This window comes from Corylus avellana, chromosome ca1 (assembly GCF_901000735.1).
Source record: "Corylus avellana chromosome ca1, CavTom2PMs-1.0".
NCBI classification, from domain to species: Eukaryota; Viridiplantae; Streptophyta; class Magnoliopsida; order Fagales; family Betulaceae; genus Corylus; species Corylus avellana.
The window spans coordinates 47,935,191-47,953,683 of NC_081541.1; the positions used below are offsets into that span (position 1 = coordinate 47,935,191).

At 35.6% G+C, this 18,493-nt stretch overlaps 2 protein-coding genes across 2 annotated transcripts; one reads left to right on the forward strand and one right to left on the reverse strand.

Moving 5' to 3' along the window:
* Positions 1–1,363: 1,363 nt before the first annotated feature.
* LOC132166958 (UV-B-induced protein At3g17800, chloroplastic) lies at positions 1,364–6,774 on the forward strand. The gene is made up of 2 exons (XM_059577823.1): positions 1,364–1,809; positions 5,812–6,774. The coding sequence occupies exons 1-2, from the start codon at positions 1,448–1,450 to the stop codon at positions 6,599–6,601; spliced, it is 1,152 nt and encodes a 383-aa protein (XP_059433806.1). The 5' UTR covers positions 1,364–1,447; the 3' UTR covers positions 6,602–6,774.
* Positions 6,775–8,382: 1,608 nt separating this feature from the next.
* Positions 8,383–12,104, reverse strand: LOC132184233 (cytochrome P450 CYP82J17-like). Its single transcript, XM_059597791.1, has 3 exons — positions 11,618–12,104; positions 10,315–10,930; positions 8,383–9,211 (listed from the first exon to the last, which is right to left on the reverse strand). Exons 1-3 carry the CDS (start codon positions 11,944–11,946, stop codon positions 8,585–8,587), a joined length of 1,572 nt encoding a protein of 523 aa, XP_059453774.1. The 5' UTR covers positions 11,947–12,104; the 3' UTR covers positions 8,383–8,584.
* Between the last annotated feature and the right edge of the window lie 6,389 nt (positions 12,105–18,493).

Sequence of the window (18,493 nt, forward strand, 5' to 3'; positions counted from 1 at the left end):
CTCAACTCAAACTAGTAGTCTATTTCCACTACTTTTATATGAAATGTTATCTTTATCTATGTCTATATAAAGATATCTTTATCTATAACTCAAACAATCACTCAAATAATCACAAAATAAAAACCCAAACACTTTCCGTCCCTTAAAATTTGGGTTAAATTTACTTTACCATCTGAAATTTCAAGAGTTTTTCAATTCGAACCTCAATGTTTAAAAATTAGCAATATATCCCTCTAATATTTCAAAAATCTTCAATTCAGACCATCTATTACTAATTTCCCTCTAATTGGACGAAAATCATTTTACATGCGTCTCACGTGAGATTTTGATGCCCTTTATTCAAATTTTGCTCTCATTAAATCCTATAAAATTACGTAATTACGTAATTACCTTCAATTTCATAAGTTTTAATGAGAGTAATTACGTAATTTCATAAGTTTTAATGAGGACAAAATTAGAATAAAAGGCATTAAAATCACACATAAGACGCACGTGAGATGATTTCCGTCCAATTAGACGAAAATTAGTAACGAAGGGTTTAAATTGAAATTTTTTAAAACATTACGGGGTATATTGCCAATTTTTAAACATTAGAGTTCAAATTGAAAAACTTTTTAAACTTTAAGGGATAAAGTAAATTTTCCCCTTAAAATTTTGAAGTTATTTTAATATTAATAATTAAAATTTGAAGAAAGATAATCGAATAAGAACTCTAATTATTAATTTTTTTTATTTTTTTATTTCAACTCAGAATTTGACTTTCTCAAGAGGGAGTATAGTAAGGCTGTTAAATTTTGATATGATTTGAGAACTCGACACGAATTTAACACGAAATTAAAGAGTTAAGGTTGAAGAGTCAAACTCGTTTAACTAAATAGGTTGGGTTATGGTTAACTTATATAGTCTTATATCCATAATTTGATACAATCTGAATCCGAAACCAACCCAATATAAAATTAGAGGGTTAGAATTGATGAGTTTGATCCGTTTAATTAAATGTGCCGAATTATGGTTAACCTATATAATTTAATGCACATGTTTCAACACGACTTAACCCGACGTAAACACGAATTGCCATCGTTAAAGAATAGTTCTTATATTATTAATTGAGATTATAATTCTAAACTTACGCAATATTTATGGGAGACAGAGATCAAGCATCAAAGATTTAGTTATACCCAAAGAGTAATGCTATAATTTATTTTCCATCTCTATAAAAAAAGAATGAAAGATGAGTCTTTTAGAATTCATATCAAAATAGCCAAATCCAAATCTAGTTACTAATCCTAAACCAAATATATTTTATATATATATATATATAAAAGCCATGGATACACAAACTCCAAAAATCTGTATCCCCTCCAAGAGAGTGTAAAAGTCAAATCCCTATCCATTAAAGCTCACCCAACCAACCAACAAACCCAGCACCACTACACAGACACTGTTGATGGACCATTGTCTCGCACGCCACCCCATCCCAACTCTCCCGTCTCCACGCCTGCCATCCCTTCAAAAACCCCACAATTTCTCTTCCAAGACTGCGCTCAAGTTACCCACCAAGCCCAGGGCCTTCGCGGTGATTGCGAGCGCCGGGGCAAGCCACTGCGAGCCCACACCCAGTAGCAGCCTCAACTCGCCGCTCGAGCCCAGGTCCCTGCCGGGGAGGTTCCTCAGCACCGTCTTGCAGAACCACCGCCAGCTCTTCCACACCGCCGTCGCCGATGAGCTTAGACTCTTGGCCGACGATCGCGACGGCGCCCTATCCCGCATGCTGCTCAGCGCCGGCTCCGACGAGGCCTGCCTTCACAGGTTCCTTTCCTTTTTCTTTCTGTTCTTGCTTTTCTGTCTTTTCCATATATGTGCATGCATGTTACATGTATTTGTTTTATCTATGTGGATATGTATGTGGAGTGGTTGAATCTGCTTCGTTGTGTTAGTGGAGTTGTTGTCTTTTACATTAATTTATGGGATTTTCTTATTATTTGTTATTCTTTTCGTATTTGTAGTTTAATTGGGAATGATTGAAAGAGTAAGCTTGTGCGAGTAATACTGGGGTGATCAGTAGTAGTGTCTTGATTATTTTGCTTCTGTGAAACAATAAGTTTTTGGCATATTTGGAAGTTTTGGTAGTTTTTGAGAGAACATAGTGTGTTCTATGATGTATTTGTCTTAGAAATAAGGTTGGTTGTTGCAATATGTTCTGAAGATGGTCGAGTTAAAATTTGGACGATTTGTAGTTTTAGGTGCTGCAAGGGGTTTACTCATCACATATCCAATTAGTCTCTGCTCTTATCCTCAATTAGGTGCTTTGAGTAGTTTGACATGACCTTCTAACTTGCTAAATTTCTTTGTAATTTCGTCATCAGCATGGTTTTGGTGTCTTGTGGATACAATTGGAAAATTACAAATCAAAGTTTGGAAACTCATTCAGCCCTGTAAAACCAAAACAGAACAACTAATTGCCTCATTTGGGGTTTCTTTTTTTGTAGGTCCTCTTCTTTAAGTATTCATCGGTTCATGCATTCTCTATCAAAGGTTAAAAGAGTCGTTTGCTATTGGCTTTATAACGGATGCTCTATCTTCATAACCTATAAGAAATTTTTTAACTTCAACTAAAATTGCAAAATGCATGACTTAATTCTGGATTCATAATGGGAGCTTCACTTAGGTTGGGGGTTCCTTTCTTAACATTGATTAGATCTCTTCTAATATCTCGATGGTGAATTCTAGTGAAGTAAGATTGGAATAACTATATGATGGGTTATATTTTGTAGATCGTGTGTAACAAAATCGGTTTGTTTTTAATAATGTCACCGGTATGATTCCATTCAAATTTCATGGGTGGTCAAAAGTTTTTGAGAGTTTTAGAATTGATCAGATGGTTAAAGTTGTGACATCAGCTGTTATTATTATACCTGGTCTACAAAATAGGACTCATCATGAGACGGTAAGATCTATTGACAGCATAATGTGGAACCTAACTTGAGTTCCTAACAGTATTGTACAGCATTTGAAGCCATACATGATGAACTCAGTTGCATATAGGTTTAAGGTTCTGTGATTTGAAAAATTATGTAATGAAGGGCTGCAATCAAACTCTTCTATGCTTTATAACTGCTTTAGGTGTCCTGTAATTTAAGAGAAATGATTTGAACATCTCTTGCTTTGAAAAATTTACTAAATTTTACAGGTGTGGTAGTTAGGCTTTTTAATCGGATTCAGATTTGAATTTCCAGGATTTGGAAATTTTATGAGAAGTTGTATCTGTTAATAAATTTAACTAATTTAAAGCATATATATATATATATAATGTGTTGCAACAAGGCATTAATTTGTATTGTCCTCAACCACGTGGGTTGGTCACTCCCAATCCCCCCTGCCCCCCACCCAAAAAAAAAGACAAAAGAGAAAAAAAAAATTTTCGCTAGTGTGCTTTCAAATAACTTTGCACTTGGTCAGTCCTAGTCAAAATTTATTGAATATACTTATGGATGTATAGTGGCAGGCTAGCTGGTCTTTCTAGCGCGAGATATTTTCAATTTCTAGCTTATGGAAGTTATAAAAGTGTTCAGATGTTTGTGATTTAACTATTTCAAGCAGCATTCGAATAACGGTACCCTAATGAGGCATGAATTTGTAATCTCAATTTAACATGTTGGTTGGCCACTCCCACCCACGCAACAGTGTCATGTATATTTTATGCTGTGTGCATTCTTGGAATATCTACTTAGCCAAAAAATGTTTCTTCTTCTTCTTTGCACTCTCCCAAGGTTCACTTGGCAAAAACAGGAAGGGGGATGCTTTCTCATAATCATATTACTTCTCCTTATTTTCTTTCCTGATCAGAACTGTCTGAAAACCTTATAACAATTGGTTTTTGAGTCACTCCATTGTGAGTTACTATCATGCCTTGTGCCTTCAAATCCGCATTGCACAATAAGAGAAATAACATGATCAAGATTTGGATTTCCATGTGGTTTGTATTCAATTCTGTCAACCTCTAATCCCAACCCTAAAAGAATTCATGCACATGCACGCCTACATAAATTCACGCCAAGATGTGCCAAAAATTCTTCTAGCGTGGTCTTCTGTATCTTAATTCTTAATCAAAGTTATAATTTTCCCCATACTTTCATTTAATGGCTAGTGTTTTAGTTTTTGCATCTGATGTTCCTTATGAGCAGGACTTCTCACCTTTCTTGGAATTTGGACCAAATTTTCTGTTGATGGTTGATTAATGACCAGGTCTGCTAGTATGGCTTCTGCTCCTGTCCCTAGCATAGTTGGTGGAATGAATGGCTATTTAAATAACCAGAACCCCAAGGAAGAGAGGAGCAAAGATGGAAATAAATTTCCTAGAACATCAATTAGTGAAAATTGTGGGGACCTGTAGCGTTGTGAGAGTGATATGGTGCTTAGTAATCTTCATGATCAGCAAAATGGTAAATAAAAATTGGAGCAACATTAAATGAAGATCAGTGTGCAATGTGGTGCCAATCAAACTGTCATTTTGTTTGCTTCCCACTTCCACAGTTGTGCTTCTCTTTACCTTCTTAGTTCCACATATTCTATCACTCTATATCATCAGCATCAATTACATGAGATGTGAACATGTGTGGACTAACTCATAGTAGGAGAGATGTGATATTGTATATATAGTATTCTGTGAATTGTGGTGGATTTGCTCTAAAGCTTCTCATTTTTGGATTGAGAGCAAATATTCCACTCTAGCTAGGCACATTAGGTCCTAGGGGTAGGCAGCGAAGGAACTTTAATCAAGTAGTACATGGGTGGCGTCTCCTTTGACTATTTAAATAAGTGTTTACTTATAGTAAAAAAAAGGAACTTTTTTTTTTTATCTTTCCCCCAAGACTAGGAGATAAAGAAATAATACAGTAATTATAAAAGGTGGTGGCTTTCTATTTGAATCACAGTTTTCTAATTTCTTATTCATTTGATTTCATCATTCATGTTGATGATTTTTTTTTTCTTAGTCATTTTTATGTTGTGCTTTTATTTCAATAGATATTTTACCAGGTCCTATATTCATTTTTGTGTTTCGTAGAATGTGCCTTGCTTTTATTGGTCCTGCTATGTAGAAGAATAGATATTCATATGCCTAATTGTCACATTTACTAATATCCAGCTACTGATTAGTCCTTGCTGTGTCATGATTTGGCGATTTCAAACATTCCGTATCTTATATTTTTCACAAACTGTTGGGAGATTAAGCGGTTACGGAGTTTTTACCAATAGTACATTAATATATATAGTTGAACACAACTCTAGCCAAAAAGCCTAAACTAATAGGCTAAGGTCCACTTAGGTATATTAAGCACTCTTTTCTTTTATATTTTCTCAATGTGGGACACAACACTCACAAGTGCACTCACAACACAAACTATGAAAAAGCTATGAAGAATGTACTATCATATGCTGACTCTTCTTATGGTGAGTTCCATTTGCTTACATGGACACATATAGTCCTTTGTAAAACAAGAATCAGATTAGTAGAATGCAGTGTTTGGTACGTGTTGAAAATGAGTTTCATTCAGTGTGCTAGCTAGGGCTAACATGAATAGGATAACATCTTACATCAATGCACATAGGTAATCGCTGTAAAGACGTTGCCCTTCACTATGTTAAACAAATTAAAGAGATGAAAAATTATTGGAATGATTTGGTGGACTGAAACCTTGGTTGTTGGAATTTTGATTTGTATATACTTATCAGAGATATTTATTTTATTTTCTTAGTGTGTTTTTTTTTCTTTTGTTCTTTGTATGACCTAAAAATCCATCTGAATGCCAGGAGGGTTGCACAGCTAAAGGAGCATGAGTGCCAAATAGCCATTGAAGATGTGATGTTCATGTTAATCTTTTATAAATTTTCTGAGATCAAAGTCACTTTGGTTCCAAGGCTCTCTAGATGCATTTATAACGGCAGACTAGAGATATGGCCTTCAAAGGACTGGGAGCTGGAGTCCTATCACAGCTTGGAGATTTTGGAGATGGTCAAGGAACATGTCACTACTGTCACCGGCTTGAGAGCAGATTCTAGTGTCACAGACAATTGGGCAACAACTAAGATCACACGACTCATGCTTGGCCGAGTATATGTGGCGTCCATCTTATATGGCTACTTTTTAAAGTCTGCCTCCTTGAGGCACCGGTTGGAGCAAAGTCTAGCTTCAGTAAACCAGGACCTTCGTCTCGGGCATAAGCCTCCCCTTCAGTTTCAGGAGCTGTGCCCTTACGGATTGACAAGTCTTCTCTTTGGCCGTATCAGTAGCATGCAATGTGTGTCAACTAACCAGGAAGTTAAACATGGAAGCTTGAAATGTTATGTGATGGGGTTTGATCCTGAGACATTACAGAGATGTGCAAAACTTAGATCCAAGGAGGCTGTCAGCTTGATTGAGAATCATAGTCATGCTCTTTTTGGGGATGAGAAGACTGGTTTAGTTGAGACTGATGAGGTGATCCTGACGTCGTTTTCGAGTCTGAAGAGGTTGGTTTTGGAGGCTGTTGCTTTTGGTACATTCCTCTGGGACACAGAAGAATACATTGACACTGTGTATAAGCTCAAGGAGAATAATTAGTTGAAAGGGTAGGTTATTAAATAGCAGCCAGATTTGTTGCTTTTGAGTAATACTCTTGTAAATAGAAGTTCTAATATATGCCCTTTCACTCTGGTTTGCAAATGCTTGACAATTTTCTGATGTATACTGTAAATTATTTTTCATTATATATAATGCAGAGTCTGTTTATCTCATTTATACCCACTTGAATTAGCAGATATACTGTTTGGGGATAGAGTTGGAAAAAAGTAGGTGTATGTTTATAATAGACGGAATTGGAAAACTTTCTCCCACTCACTTTGGAGGAAAAATCTGTTTATTGTTTGGGCCCATGTGATTTCATGAGTAAGTTTGGCTTCAACACCCTATAGAATATAATGATTCCTCATCTCCAGAATATAGCATTATTGTGTGTGTTGAAGGAGGAGCAGCCGGGGTTTGCTTCTAATGATTATGACAGGGAATCTCCTTTTTTGAAACAACCAAAGCCCTGAACTTTATTTCACTCGTACTTTATGGAATTGAACTCGATTTGGAGCAGACAATCAAACTCTTACTGATAGTTTAGATTGGCGTTAAAAGGGCCCAAAAATATGTTTAATACTTAAAAAGTTTGGTATATTTGAAGTTTTTGTCAAAAAGTATTTTTTTTACTAAAAAATTATATTTCTCAAATACAATCCCAAAATTGCTTTTAGGCTTTGTTTGAGATTGCGTTAGAAAGCTTAAAAAGTACTTTTAGTACCTAAAAAACTATGTCAAACAAAAGATCTTGGCATGTTTAGGGTGCATTTGGGATTGCGATTTTGCAAAAATAATCTGCGCTTTTAAAAGATATCGCAAAACGTAAAGTATTTGGCATTGTGATTTAAAATAGGAAAAATATCTGCGATTTCAATAAGCAGACTAGGGGATGCTTATTTGAAAAATTGCAAATTTAAACCAAAATCATGAATTCACATAACAAATATTTAATAAAAAAGTACTTTTTAACATGTTTTACCAAACGATTTTGTGATTTTAAAAAGTAGCGATTTCAAAAACGTTATTTTTAAAATCATACTTATTGAAATCGCAATCCCAAACGGACCCTTAGTAAAAAATTCTAAAAGTACTTCTTTGACTTTTTTACTCTAAGGGTCTGTTTAAGTGTGTGTTTGAGGGGCCTAAAAGTGCGTTTAACACTCAAAAAGTCTGTTTGAAAAAAAAAAAAAATCCATTTGGTAAAAATAAAATAAAAGCGCTTTTAATATTTAAAAAAGCCTAAAAATGAAACTTTTGGCAAAAATTTCAAAATAAAATTTTTGCCAAAAGTACTTTTTGACTAAAATGTTATATTTCTTAAATACAATTCAAAACATGCCTTTAATATATATTTGACAAAACTCTCTTAATATATCACTGATTTTTCATAGAGACAAAAGTTGAAAAATATTTTCTTAAATATCAAATTATTGTTTTTTTTTTGAAATTAATGATCTCGTTACGTTCAAAGGGAGCCTAATTTACTCCAAATCGATATTGGTGAATGCTTGGAATGACATGTTCATTGTAATGGAGAGGAAATCATTTGGTCAACAAAGAAAAAAAGCCTCACCGACTGCATTAAAGCTATGTACAAGAAAGTGATATAATCCTAATGAAAAGTAAGTGGAAACAAGCTGCACAGTTTCTCAAAAGACAAATATTTGAAGTTCTACGTAATTATTTCTTATCTCATGTTTTAGTACTATTGAATTGATATGATGGTGCTTATCAGCCTTTGAATTAGCCTTTATCAATGATTAATAGACATTGTTACGTCAGCCTACTAATATAAGAATTGATTAAAAGATTAGTATTTTAGAATTACTCAACCCGAAAAATAGTTTATAAAGTAATTCTAAACATTTATCTTTCATCCTACTCCTATACTATTGGGTTTACGTGGGCAAGGTCCTATCAGGACAATAATATAAGAACGAGATAGGAGATGAGTAGGTAGCGTTACTCTCCGTCGTATCTCTAACATTGGTAGAGTTTGGAAGAAAGGCGTGGAGAGAGGACAACTTCCAGGGGAGCCGTCTTGGGCAAGGTAATGCCTAAGCCTTCAGCCATGTCCACCGCCGCGTTCATCGGTGTCGCCCACTCAAATCCCTGAAGCAACCGAGCCAGCGTCAGATGCGATATTTGCAACGCAAGCGTAAACCCGGGGCAAGACCGTCTACCCGACCCGAACGGCGTGAACTCAAAATGTTGACCCGAAGCATCCATATTCGCATGGCTGGTGAGAAACCGATCCGGCAAAAACTCATCCGGGTCCTCCCAAACCCGTGGGTCCCGATGCAACTTCCACACATTGACGAACACACGAGTCCCCTTGGGCACGAAATACCCACAAACGTTGCAATCCTCCATTGCTTCGTGGGGAACGGATAGTGGGCCTGGCGGGTATAAGCGCAGGGATTCTTTGATAATGGCTTGGAGGTAAACCAAATGTTTGATATCATAATCTTCAACCCATCGATTCCTGCCGACATTGAGATCCAGCTCCTCTTGGGCGCGCTTCAAAGCGTGTTTATTGTTCAGCAATAAGGATAGGAGCCATGTGAGGTTAATTGATGTAGAATCGGAGCCGGCTAAGATGAGATTCTGCAACATCAAATTGTAAGCCTGAATAAGGATTCTTTTATTTCAAAATGGGAAAAATGCTTCAATTTTTTTTTTTTACCCCGAGTACTTTTCTTACTTTTTAAAATTACTATTGAATCTGTAGAGCCATATGAATCTCGCTCATGGCCTCATATAGTCAATAATAATTTTAAGAAATTAGAAAAGAATGAGGGGAGAACGTATAGTACTTTTCTTTCAAATAAAATGGATTTCAGGGGTTAGAATTTAAGTTATTGTATCAAGCGGCATGTACGAAGTAATGATAACACATCTTTCTAAAAAGATTAATAATGTAAAATCAGTTATACCATTAAGAGAAATGTTAAGTATTTTCTTAATGTTCTTCTAATCTTAGGTGAATATTATTTAAAAAAAAAAAAAGAAAAAGAAAAACATCTTTTATTTTTCTCACTTTGTTTTTAGAAAATAATACTCACGTAAAACGAGAAAAGCACCTAGCAATTCACCATCGTTAAATATATAAAATTTAAATTTGGAGAACGAAATGAATTCTTGTTTGAAATGATGAGGGATGTTATTTCCATCTATCAATGTCCTACAAATGAACTTAACTTCAAAAGGAGAATCTCTTTGGCTAAATGAATCAAAAATATACTAGGGATTCACAAAGGTTATTTGATTTGAATCTGTAGTGTGGTTGCCAGGCTATTGTCATTTTGTTTGCATTTAGTCCTCTACTGCTTATAGTTTTACCACCTCTTATCTTTAATCACTTTCATAATTATATTCTTAAATTTTAAAACTTATCAATTTAAGGTTATTATTTTTCAGAAATTTGCAATGTCAACTATTCCGTTAAAATTCAGCATTAAAATCAAACCGTCGATGAGTAAAATCCCTAAAATACCCCTAAGATGTTCATAAAATTACAAAAATACATTAAATATAGACGAGGTATTTTGGAAAGTTTATTTCCTCTGTTAGGATTTTAGCTGAAATCGGACGAGAGGATTAACATTAAAACTTGTAAAAGATAGTAATCCTAAATTAACGTTTTTTAAAGTTTAATATAATTTTTATGAAAAAGCTATAAAAGTGAGAGTTCGTGAAGAATTACATACCAATATTGTTGCCTTGATAATGGTGTCACGCGTATAACCAAACACGGAGTTGTCGTCAATCGCCGACAGCAAGACATCAATGAAATCCGGCTTCTCACTCTTGACCATCTTCCTCGTATGTTCTTCAATCCAACTTCCCGCTAAGCTATCCAACTCCCGCGCAATACGCTTTATAGATTTCAATCTCCCCTGCACGTCAACCCATCCTAAGAGAGGGATCAGATCGGAGACCACCGGCACCCCAGAAACGTACATGAATTCTTTTATGATTTTGAATATCCGTTTTGCCTCTCCATCATCTTCGCCGTTGATGGCGTTGCCGAAATATCTCTTCCCAGCAACCATTTTGGTGATTATGTTCAGCGTCAGCCTCTCAATCCACTCACTGATCACCACCGTGGCGGTGGCGGTGCCGCCGTCGTTGTGATTGCAAAGGGAGTACAAGTCTTTGATCAAGGTGTCCACTTCAGAGACTTGCACGCTCTTCAGCATCTCCAGCCGGCGCGTGGAGAGGAGTTCTACAACGGCAAGTTTTCGCATCTCTCGCCAAAGTGTCCCATACGGGGCAAATCCAAATCCTGCGTAGTTGTATCCAAGGTACTTTCCATGGCTAGACCTATTCAAAATATAAACTAAACGAGTAAGTTGTTAAAATGGGTAATGATTTAATATTGAATCATATATAAAAAAACTCGTGAGTTCGACTTTATGATTCGTTTCTCATTTCAATTAAATAATATTTCACTTTGTTAATATAAATTAAAGGGATAAATTTATTTTGATCTTGTTAGAAAAATTGACAAAATCTATTCAGGTACTATATCAACAAAAATTAGGCTGCAAGAGAAGGTAGTCAAACCAACCCAAGATCATTAGAGGTGGTTCGGTCACCTTTCAATTTTTTTTTTTCTTAAGAATTAGGCCCCCAAAGAACGTGGTCAGACCAACCCATGACCATCCAAGGTGGTTTGGCCACTCCTCGATTATTTATTTATTTATTTTTTCTTTTACCATGTCATTCACTTATTTTTAATGACAGAAATTTACTACAAACTCATCTAATAACGTGACATGTGTTCTACAATTTCTAAATATGCTCACAACCAGAGGGGTAGTACATTGACAAATCTGGTCAACTTCGATAACAAAATCGAGTAATTTATTATTTTTTACTTATCATAAGAGCAATTAATTATTTTTTAAAACTCATAAAACTATTTATCAAAACTCAAAACTATAAGAGTAGAAAGTGAATTTATCCTTAAATTTATAAAAGGCTAAATACGTAATTTAACAAAGGTACCTTGGACGCGATGCAAGAATCCTGTCGTTTGTGGTGAAGCACTCCTTGACAGCCTCGTGGTTGCTGATCACAAGTGAAGGTTTCATTCCAAACCGGATGGTGAAGATCGGACCATGTTTGTCAGCCATGGCAGCCAAGGTCCGGGCAATTGGGTTTTCGCCACGTAGCTGATGAAGGTGACCTATGATTGGCCAGGCACCTGGTGGCTCTGGGGCAGACATACTCTTGAGTTTGTGAGTGCCATTTCTCACCCTCCATAGATTGTACAATAACACCAATCCTACAAGCCCTGCAACTGCGAGTAGATGAGAACCGATCATTATGTCCATGATGTTCTCAAATTTTAGAGGAAATTAAGGAAACTATAATATGAAGTTTCCTCGATCCTCCAATTTGGTCGTGTTTTTTGATCGTGAGAGAAGGAAGGAGGAGGATGGCAAAAATAGTTGTGAAGTCAACTCGGTTGGGCGCAATCCTGACTTTTGTGGTCAGGTTTTATGTGGTTGGGGATGTTCTTGACGTCATTATATTTACTTTTTCTCTTTTTTTGAAGTTTTATATTTTATCTTTTTTTTAGATCTTTTCTTGTTCATTGCATGAGCCTTGTGCTTATCTTCTACTATATATATATATATATATATATATATATATATATAAGCGAATTGATCTTAGGAAAAAGAGCTAATCAATCTATTTCATTTTTCTAAGTCCATTATCCCTTAAATTCAAGCTTCTTTTATATCTTTGACTAAGAGAACCTAGCCACAGTTTAATTCGGAGCTTACAAAGCTTTCTAGTAAAAATAAGAGTAATATAAGGTTTTCAATTTGGATTTCTTGGAAGCAATGCTACATTTTTTTTTTTTTGGTTAAAAAAAAAAAAAAAACTTATCCTCTTTAAACTTATACTCAAATTGTAATGTTTCTTAAAATTTAAAAAGTTACAATTGACCCTTCAAACCACCTTACTTAGCCTCCATCAGTTAAAATTTTATGTTTTTGTTTTTGTTTTTTTTGTTTTTTGTTTTGTTTTGTGTTTTGTAACAATCTGGCATTCATAAAATCAAAGGAAGTTACAAAACAAGCTTAGACAGCTTAGACACGAAGCTAAAGCAAGCTTAGACAGAATAACCCATTTCAGACAAACCACTAGCATTTCAAAGAATTGGAAGGAGACCAAAAAAAAAAAAAAAAATCCACTTCATAGATAAACAGTCTAAAGCCCAGCATGATCGGATTAAACAATAAGCAATAGAACAACATAAAATAAAAGGAAAAACTCAAAAAAAGCAGATGCGATGGAGGAAGGCGTCAAGAGGAATTTTCTGTTAAATTCTTCGGAAAATGCATAAAACGTTCATTATAATGCTCCTAGTATTTCTATGAAAATATAATGAAAAAAAAAAAAAAAAAAAAAACCTTCTCAAGCCTTGGACCATGACCAAGTTGGGAGCCCCCCTCATAGTGGTTTTTTTAGTTTTATTTTTTAGAGTTAATAACTTTTTTTTTTGGTACTTAGGTTTTAATGTTTTTAGTTTTTTTTCCTTAGTTTTTAAAAAAGACAAATTTAGTACCTTAGATCTTAGAAAAGACCAAATCACCACATCCGTTAATTTCAGTTTATCCCTAATTTGGCCATAGTAGCTAAAGGTTTAAAAAAAAAATAATAATGTTTGGATTATTTTGATACATATGCTCATGTTACTAGAATTGCTACCATTAGAACATTGATTGCATTGGCATCCATTTTTAATTTTGAAATTTATCAAATGGATGTTAAAACCGCGTTATCATCATATCTAATTACAATCAAATCAATCAGATTCGATTATAATCAAATCTGATTATAGGAGATTATAATCAATTACAATTAAATCAAATCCCTTATTATTCTCTAACAAATATCACATCTAAAATTCGTTTGATTAACTAGTATTTAAAAAGAGTTTTCAGCATTTGAAAATGAAAATGATTTTTTGAAAATTTTACCAAACACGCAGTTAGGGACATTAAATTTTCAAAAGTATTTTAAATTTTTAGAAAGAGTTTTTAATAGAGTAAAAGCGGAGAAATGTTTATGCACATTCCACACATAGAAATTCGTTCCTTAATAATGAAAAATATTATAAAAATCCAAAAAATGAAAAGAGTTTTCAAAATAAGAAAGAATTAAAACAAAAAAGAAAAAAATAAAATAAATGTTGCAATGTGACTTGATTTCCCAAGTCAAGTTAATTAGGCAGGGCAACCTTTATTCATTTTCGTTTTAGGCTCCGTTTACTTCGATGTAAAATGGTTTTCAAAAAATGATTTCCACATTTTACGGTGTTTACTTCGACGTAAAATAGTGGTCAACGGAAAATATTTTCATTTTGACCAAAAATTCTTTTTTAATTTTCAAAAAATGGTTTACGGTTTTGAAAATCGTAAACCATTTTTTGACTATGAGCATCTCATTCTTAAATTGATAGACCTTGCCAAGACCCATCCAAAACCTTGCCGAGACTTGACCATGACTTGCCCAGGACCCGCCCGAGATCTCGCTAGGACCTGCTCGGGACTTAACCGGGACCCGCCTTGGACCCCACCGGGACCTGCCCGAGACTTGATTGGGACCTGCTCGGGACTTGACTGGGACCCGCCCGGGACTTGACCGGGACTCGCCCGGGACTTGACCGGGACCCCGTTGGGACCTGCCCGAGACCTGACTGGGACTTGCCTAGGACCCACTCGGTACCTGACCGGGACTTGCCCAGGACCCGCTCGAGACTTGACTGGACCTGCCCGGGACCCGCTCGGGACTTGCCTGGGACTTGACCAAGACCCGCCTGAGAATCGCAGAGACTTAACCGAGACCCACCAGGACTTGACCGAGACCCACCCAAGACTTGACTGGACTTGCCCAAGACTTGCCCGGGACTTGCCTGGTCGGGTCCCGATCAAGTCCTGTAGGGGGTCTTGGTCAGGTTCTAGGCAAGTCCCGGGCGGGTCCCAGGCGTGTCCTGATCAAGTCCCGTCGGGGTCCCGGTCAGGTTTCGAGCAAGTCCCGGGAGGGTCCCGATCAAGTCCTGGCTATGTCTCGGACGGGTTCTGGTCAAGTCCCAGCAGGGTCCCGGGTAAGTACCTGGAGGGTCCCGGGCAAACGCCGTAAAATATATATATATAAAAAAATATTAAAAAAAATTATTTTCCGTCTGCACGGTAAATGCCGTAAAATATTTTCGACAGAAAACATTTTCAGGAAAAATGGCTTTCCTGAAAATATTTTTCGACGGAAACCATTTTACGTCGAAGTAAACTGAGCCTAGTATTGGTTTTTCGTTTCAGAGTAGAAGTCGCTCTTTAATACTTCTACAACTTGGATTTGGAGTTCCTACTTCCTATGATAAACCGACATCCAACTCCTATAAAAGAACCTACTTTGATAGTTTCTGAACTTGGGGAAGACCATTAGAGAAAAATAACTGCAAGTAAATCTCTTGTTATTTTCTCAAGTTTGTAGTGCCGTTCATGGTTTAGAGAATTAGAGAAGATATTCTCTTTTGTATATTTTTCTCTTCTGTTTAAGAATGAGATTTTAGTGTATTGGAGTTTTGGGCTTTGAGTGGTTTTCTTACTATTCTTTTATACTCCATCTTTTGACAGTGAATTTTCTCTGTATCGTTTCTCCCAGTGGATGTAGGCTTATTAAGCCGAACCACTTAAATTTTGGTGCCTTATGTGATTGATTTATTTTTCTATTCTCCTATTTTTTTTTCTTCTTCTTTGGATCCTGAATTTAGTTCCCAGTACAAAAAAAAAAAAAAAAAAAAAAGGGTTGGTTGTTGGTCTCCACAAACGGCCCCCATCCCTTCACTGAAGTGGGGAGGGGGCTCCCCCACCTCTCCCCCACAGTGAGAGCCACACAGGGGTGTTAGGAATTGTGTCTAAAACTCCAATCGATTGATAGAGTTTTTGAATAGAACAAAAGGATATATACACTTATTCTTACATGGCATATATACAAGAGACTATGTATTGTCTAATTAGATGCATGTGAGATCTGCAAGATGCATTGTATTTGAGTGATGATGTGTGAATCACAAAATATCATACTCAAAGGTCCTTGCAACTTATAAAACTTGTTGTTCATAGTTGTAAATAGAATTGAGAATTCCATCTAGACTATAACATGTTAAACCGTAAGTAACTTATCTTAGTTATGAGAAGCAAGGAGGCTTCAGGTTAATATATTGGGGTATTGGGAAGGTTGTGCCATACACTGAATAGGAGCACATGAGTCATTAATTATATATATTGTTACAAAAATTATTGTATCAGAGTTGTATATACGGTTAACCGCCTAGGCGCTTAGTAGAGGTAGTTAGTAGATTTTACTAACCGCTTAGGCGGTTATTGTTAGCAGTTTTAGCCAATAACCGTTAACCGTAACCACTTTTTCACCCATATTTGAAAGAGTGCAACATGGACAAGAAACAAAAGAAAACAAAAGAGCCGGTATTGCATTAAAATTAAGAAGGAAAACCTATTCTTTGGGGAGCAAGCAATTCGATCAAGCCTTAGATATAGAATAGCAAGCACAACACGAGAAGAGAAGGGTATGTTTACCCTTTATAAAGAGTAGCTGCACAAAGAAAAAAAAAAAAAGGAGAACGCCGCAGATAGAAAAAAAAAAAAAAAAGAAAAAAGAGAGAAAAGAAGGAATGCAAAAGGAGAAGAAACAAAGGAGAGAAAGGAAAGGAGGAGACAAACAATAGGACTCGAGACTTTCAGTGTTTTATCTCCGAATTTTTTTCTCTTTATTTTGTTAATGTTGAGCACTTTGACAAAGAAATTTATTTTCATAAACATGAGTGGCTAAATCTGTAGCTAGGGCTAGGGGTGAAACCTAATATTTTTATTATGTGTTCCTGAGACTTTTTATTTATGTTCTTCATCGATTAATAAATGAATATCGGGGATAATTTTAATTTGAAAGTAGTTTCATGAGAGCAAATTTATTTTGATTTGTTATTATTTTTGTATATTTCAAATGCTTATTCTATTTGATTTGTTATGATTTGAATTTATTATAAATGCTTAATTTATTGTGTCATGTTATCAAAATCAATTTCTTAATTAAAGCATATTCAATTTATTATATTTTTTTATGAATGCTTTATTGTTTTATCTTCTGAATAGGAGAATTGATTTTCTACCTAATTGAGTTATAATTATATGTCTCAGGAATACATAATATAATGCTAGGTGAATCCTTAAAACCCTAGTGTTTCCCATAAATTTTCTTCAATACCAATTTATTTAGTTTCGTAGTTTACTCTTTAATTTAAGTTCTATTCCATTGCTCCACTTTTTAGTGAAAAACCAAAATCAACTCTTTTTACTTTTCTACACAATAATAGGAATTCTACTCTAATGTTTTACCATTCCCTGTGGATCGATCTTGTACTTACCAAGAAATTATTACTTGCGATAGCCTGCGCTTGGGTTTGCACTCTTTTTGGCACCGTTTCCGTGGAATGCATTTAAGACACTGAGTTTAATTTCTGTTATTTTTATTATTCTTTTTTTTCTTTTATTATTAATTAGTAGTATTTATTTTTTTTTTATTTTTGGAATGCAAGGGTGGAGAAATCCTTTATCAGGTGTGTACCAAAGACCATTTTGCTCGCCGTACGCTGGAACTTTTAATCCAAATTGGCAAGATTATTCAAATATTGGTTGGAACAATGGTCCATTTGTCAATGAGCCTCAAGAATTTTATTCCAATGTGCAACCACATGAGGATACTTTGGAAGACACATTGGTTACTTTGGAGGATACAGTACATGCTTTCATGCAAAGCCAAACCCAATTCAACCAAGATACCATGCAAAATCTTCAAGAATTGAAATTGAATTCCCATTTGAAGTATGAGAGTGAGAATGAAATTTTTCTTGACTCAATGACTCAATTTGGAGACAAAGAAATTGAAAATCCTCAAGTAGATGATGATGAGGCTTACGATGTTGAGGAAGATGAGGATGGCCATGAAATAAATGTGGTTGAGACAACTGCGGAGGATCGATCACTTTAATATGTCGTGTTTTGATAATCCTGTAGAATCTTGCTTGACTAACTCTTGTGAATTTATTTTTTGTGAGGACTCTACATATGGATTGGAGGCTAATGCATGGAAGCATATAATTGAATTACCACCTTAGCTATGAGCCCAAATTATTGCTGTCAAGTGAGAATGCCCCGAAGGTGAAATTTAAACCCTTAAGATCGAAGGATGACTTCCTTGGGGTAAGCTTGTCCAAACTTGATTTTTGCAAAGAGGTAGAGTTACTTGAACTTTTGAATGACTATGAAAGCATGATGGTTTACTTCATCTTAACAAGCATGAAATAGAAAATCATGCTTGTTAAGATTTGCCAATCACTTAATTAGTGTTGGTGTTTGTGTCGTAGTTTAGGTTGTGTCGTTGTTTTGTTATTATTATTTTTTTTTCTCTAATTTTTTGTTGCAGGTAATAAAGTTTCAGTTTGTTTTCATCGCCTCACATATCTGACAGTAGGAGGGTGACTAGTACGAGTTAACCCAAAAGTGGCCTTCACAATCCTAATCCCAAGCCAGGCTTCGTTGCTATGAGTGTACAGAGAAAGGCTGAGAGAGGTAGAGAGATTGTAATGACTAGCGGCGAGTCGGCGAAAGAGGGCGGCTTAGAGGCTGTGTGGCCGAGAGCTGAAACTTCAAGAAATGAGAGGTTGAATGTGATGAAGGCCAGGGTAAAAGATGAATCAATGGTAGAGATTAAATTTAAAGCCAATAATCTAACGGTTGAGGAGCTCTATGGGGAAAGGTTATGGAAAACAGAGCGTACGTTACTGCGTTT

Coding starts and splice junctions, on each gene's coding strand:
- LOC132166958 (XM_059577823.1), top strand. CDS start 1,448: ATGGACCATTGTCTCGCACGCCACCCCATCCCAACTCTCCCGTCTCCA. Junction 1,810..5,811: donor GACGAGGCCTGCCTTCACAG/GTTCCTTTCCTT, acceptor TCTGAATGCCAG/GAGGGTTGCACAGCTAAAGG.
- LOC132184233 (XM_059597791.1), bottom strand. CDS start 11,946: ATGGACATAATGATCGGTTCTCATCTACTCGCAGTTGCAGGGCTTGTA. Junction 10,931..11,617: donor ATTCTTGCATCGCGTCCAAG/GTACCTTTGTTA, acceptor TATTTTGAATAG/GTCTAGCCATGGAAAGTACC. Junction 9,212..10,314: donor TTATCAAGGCAACAATATTG/GTATGTAATTCT, acceptor TTGATGTTGCAG/AATCTCATCTTAGCCGGCTC.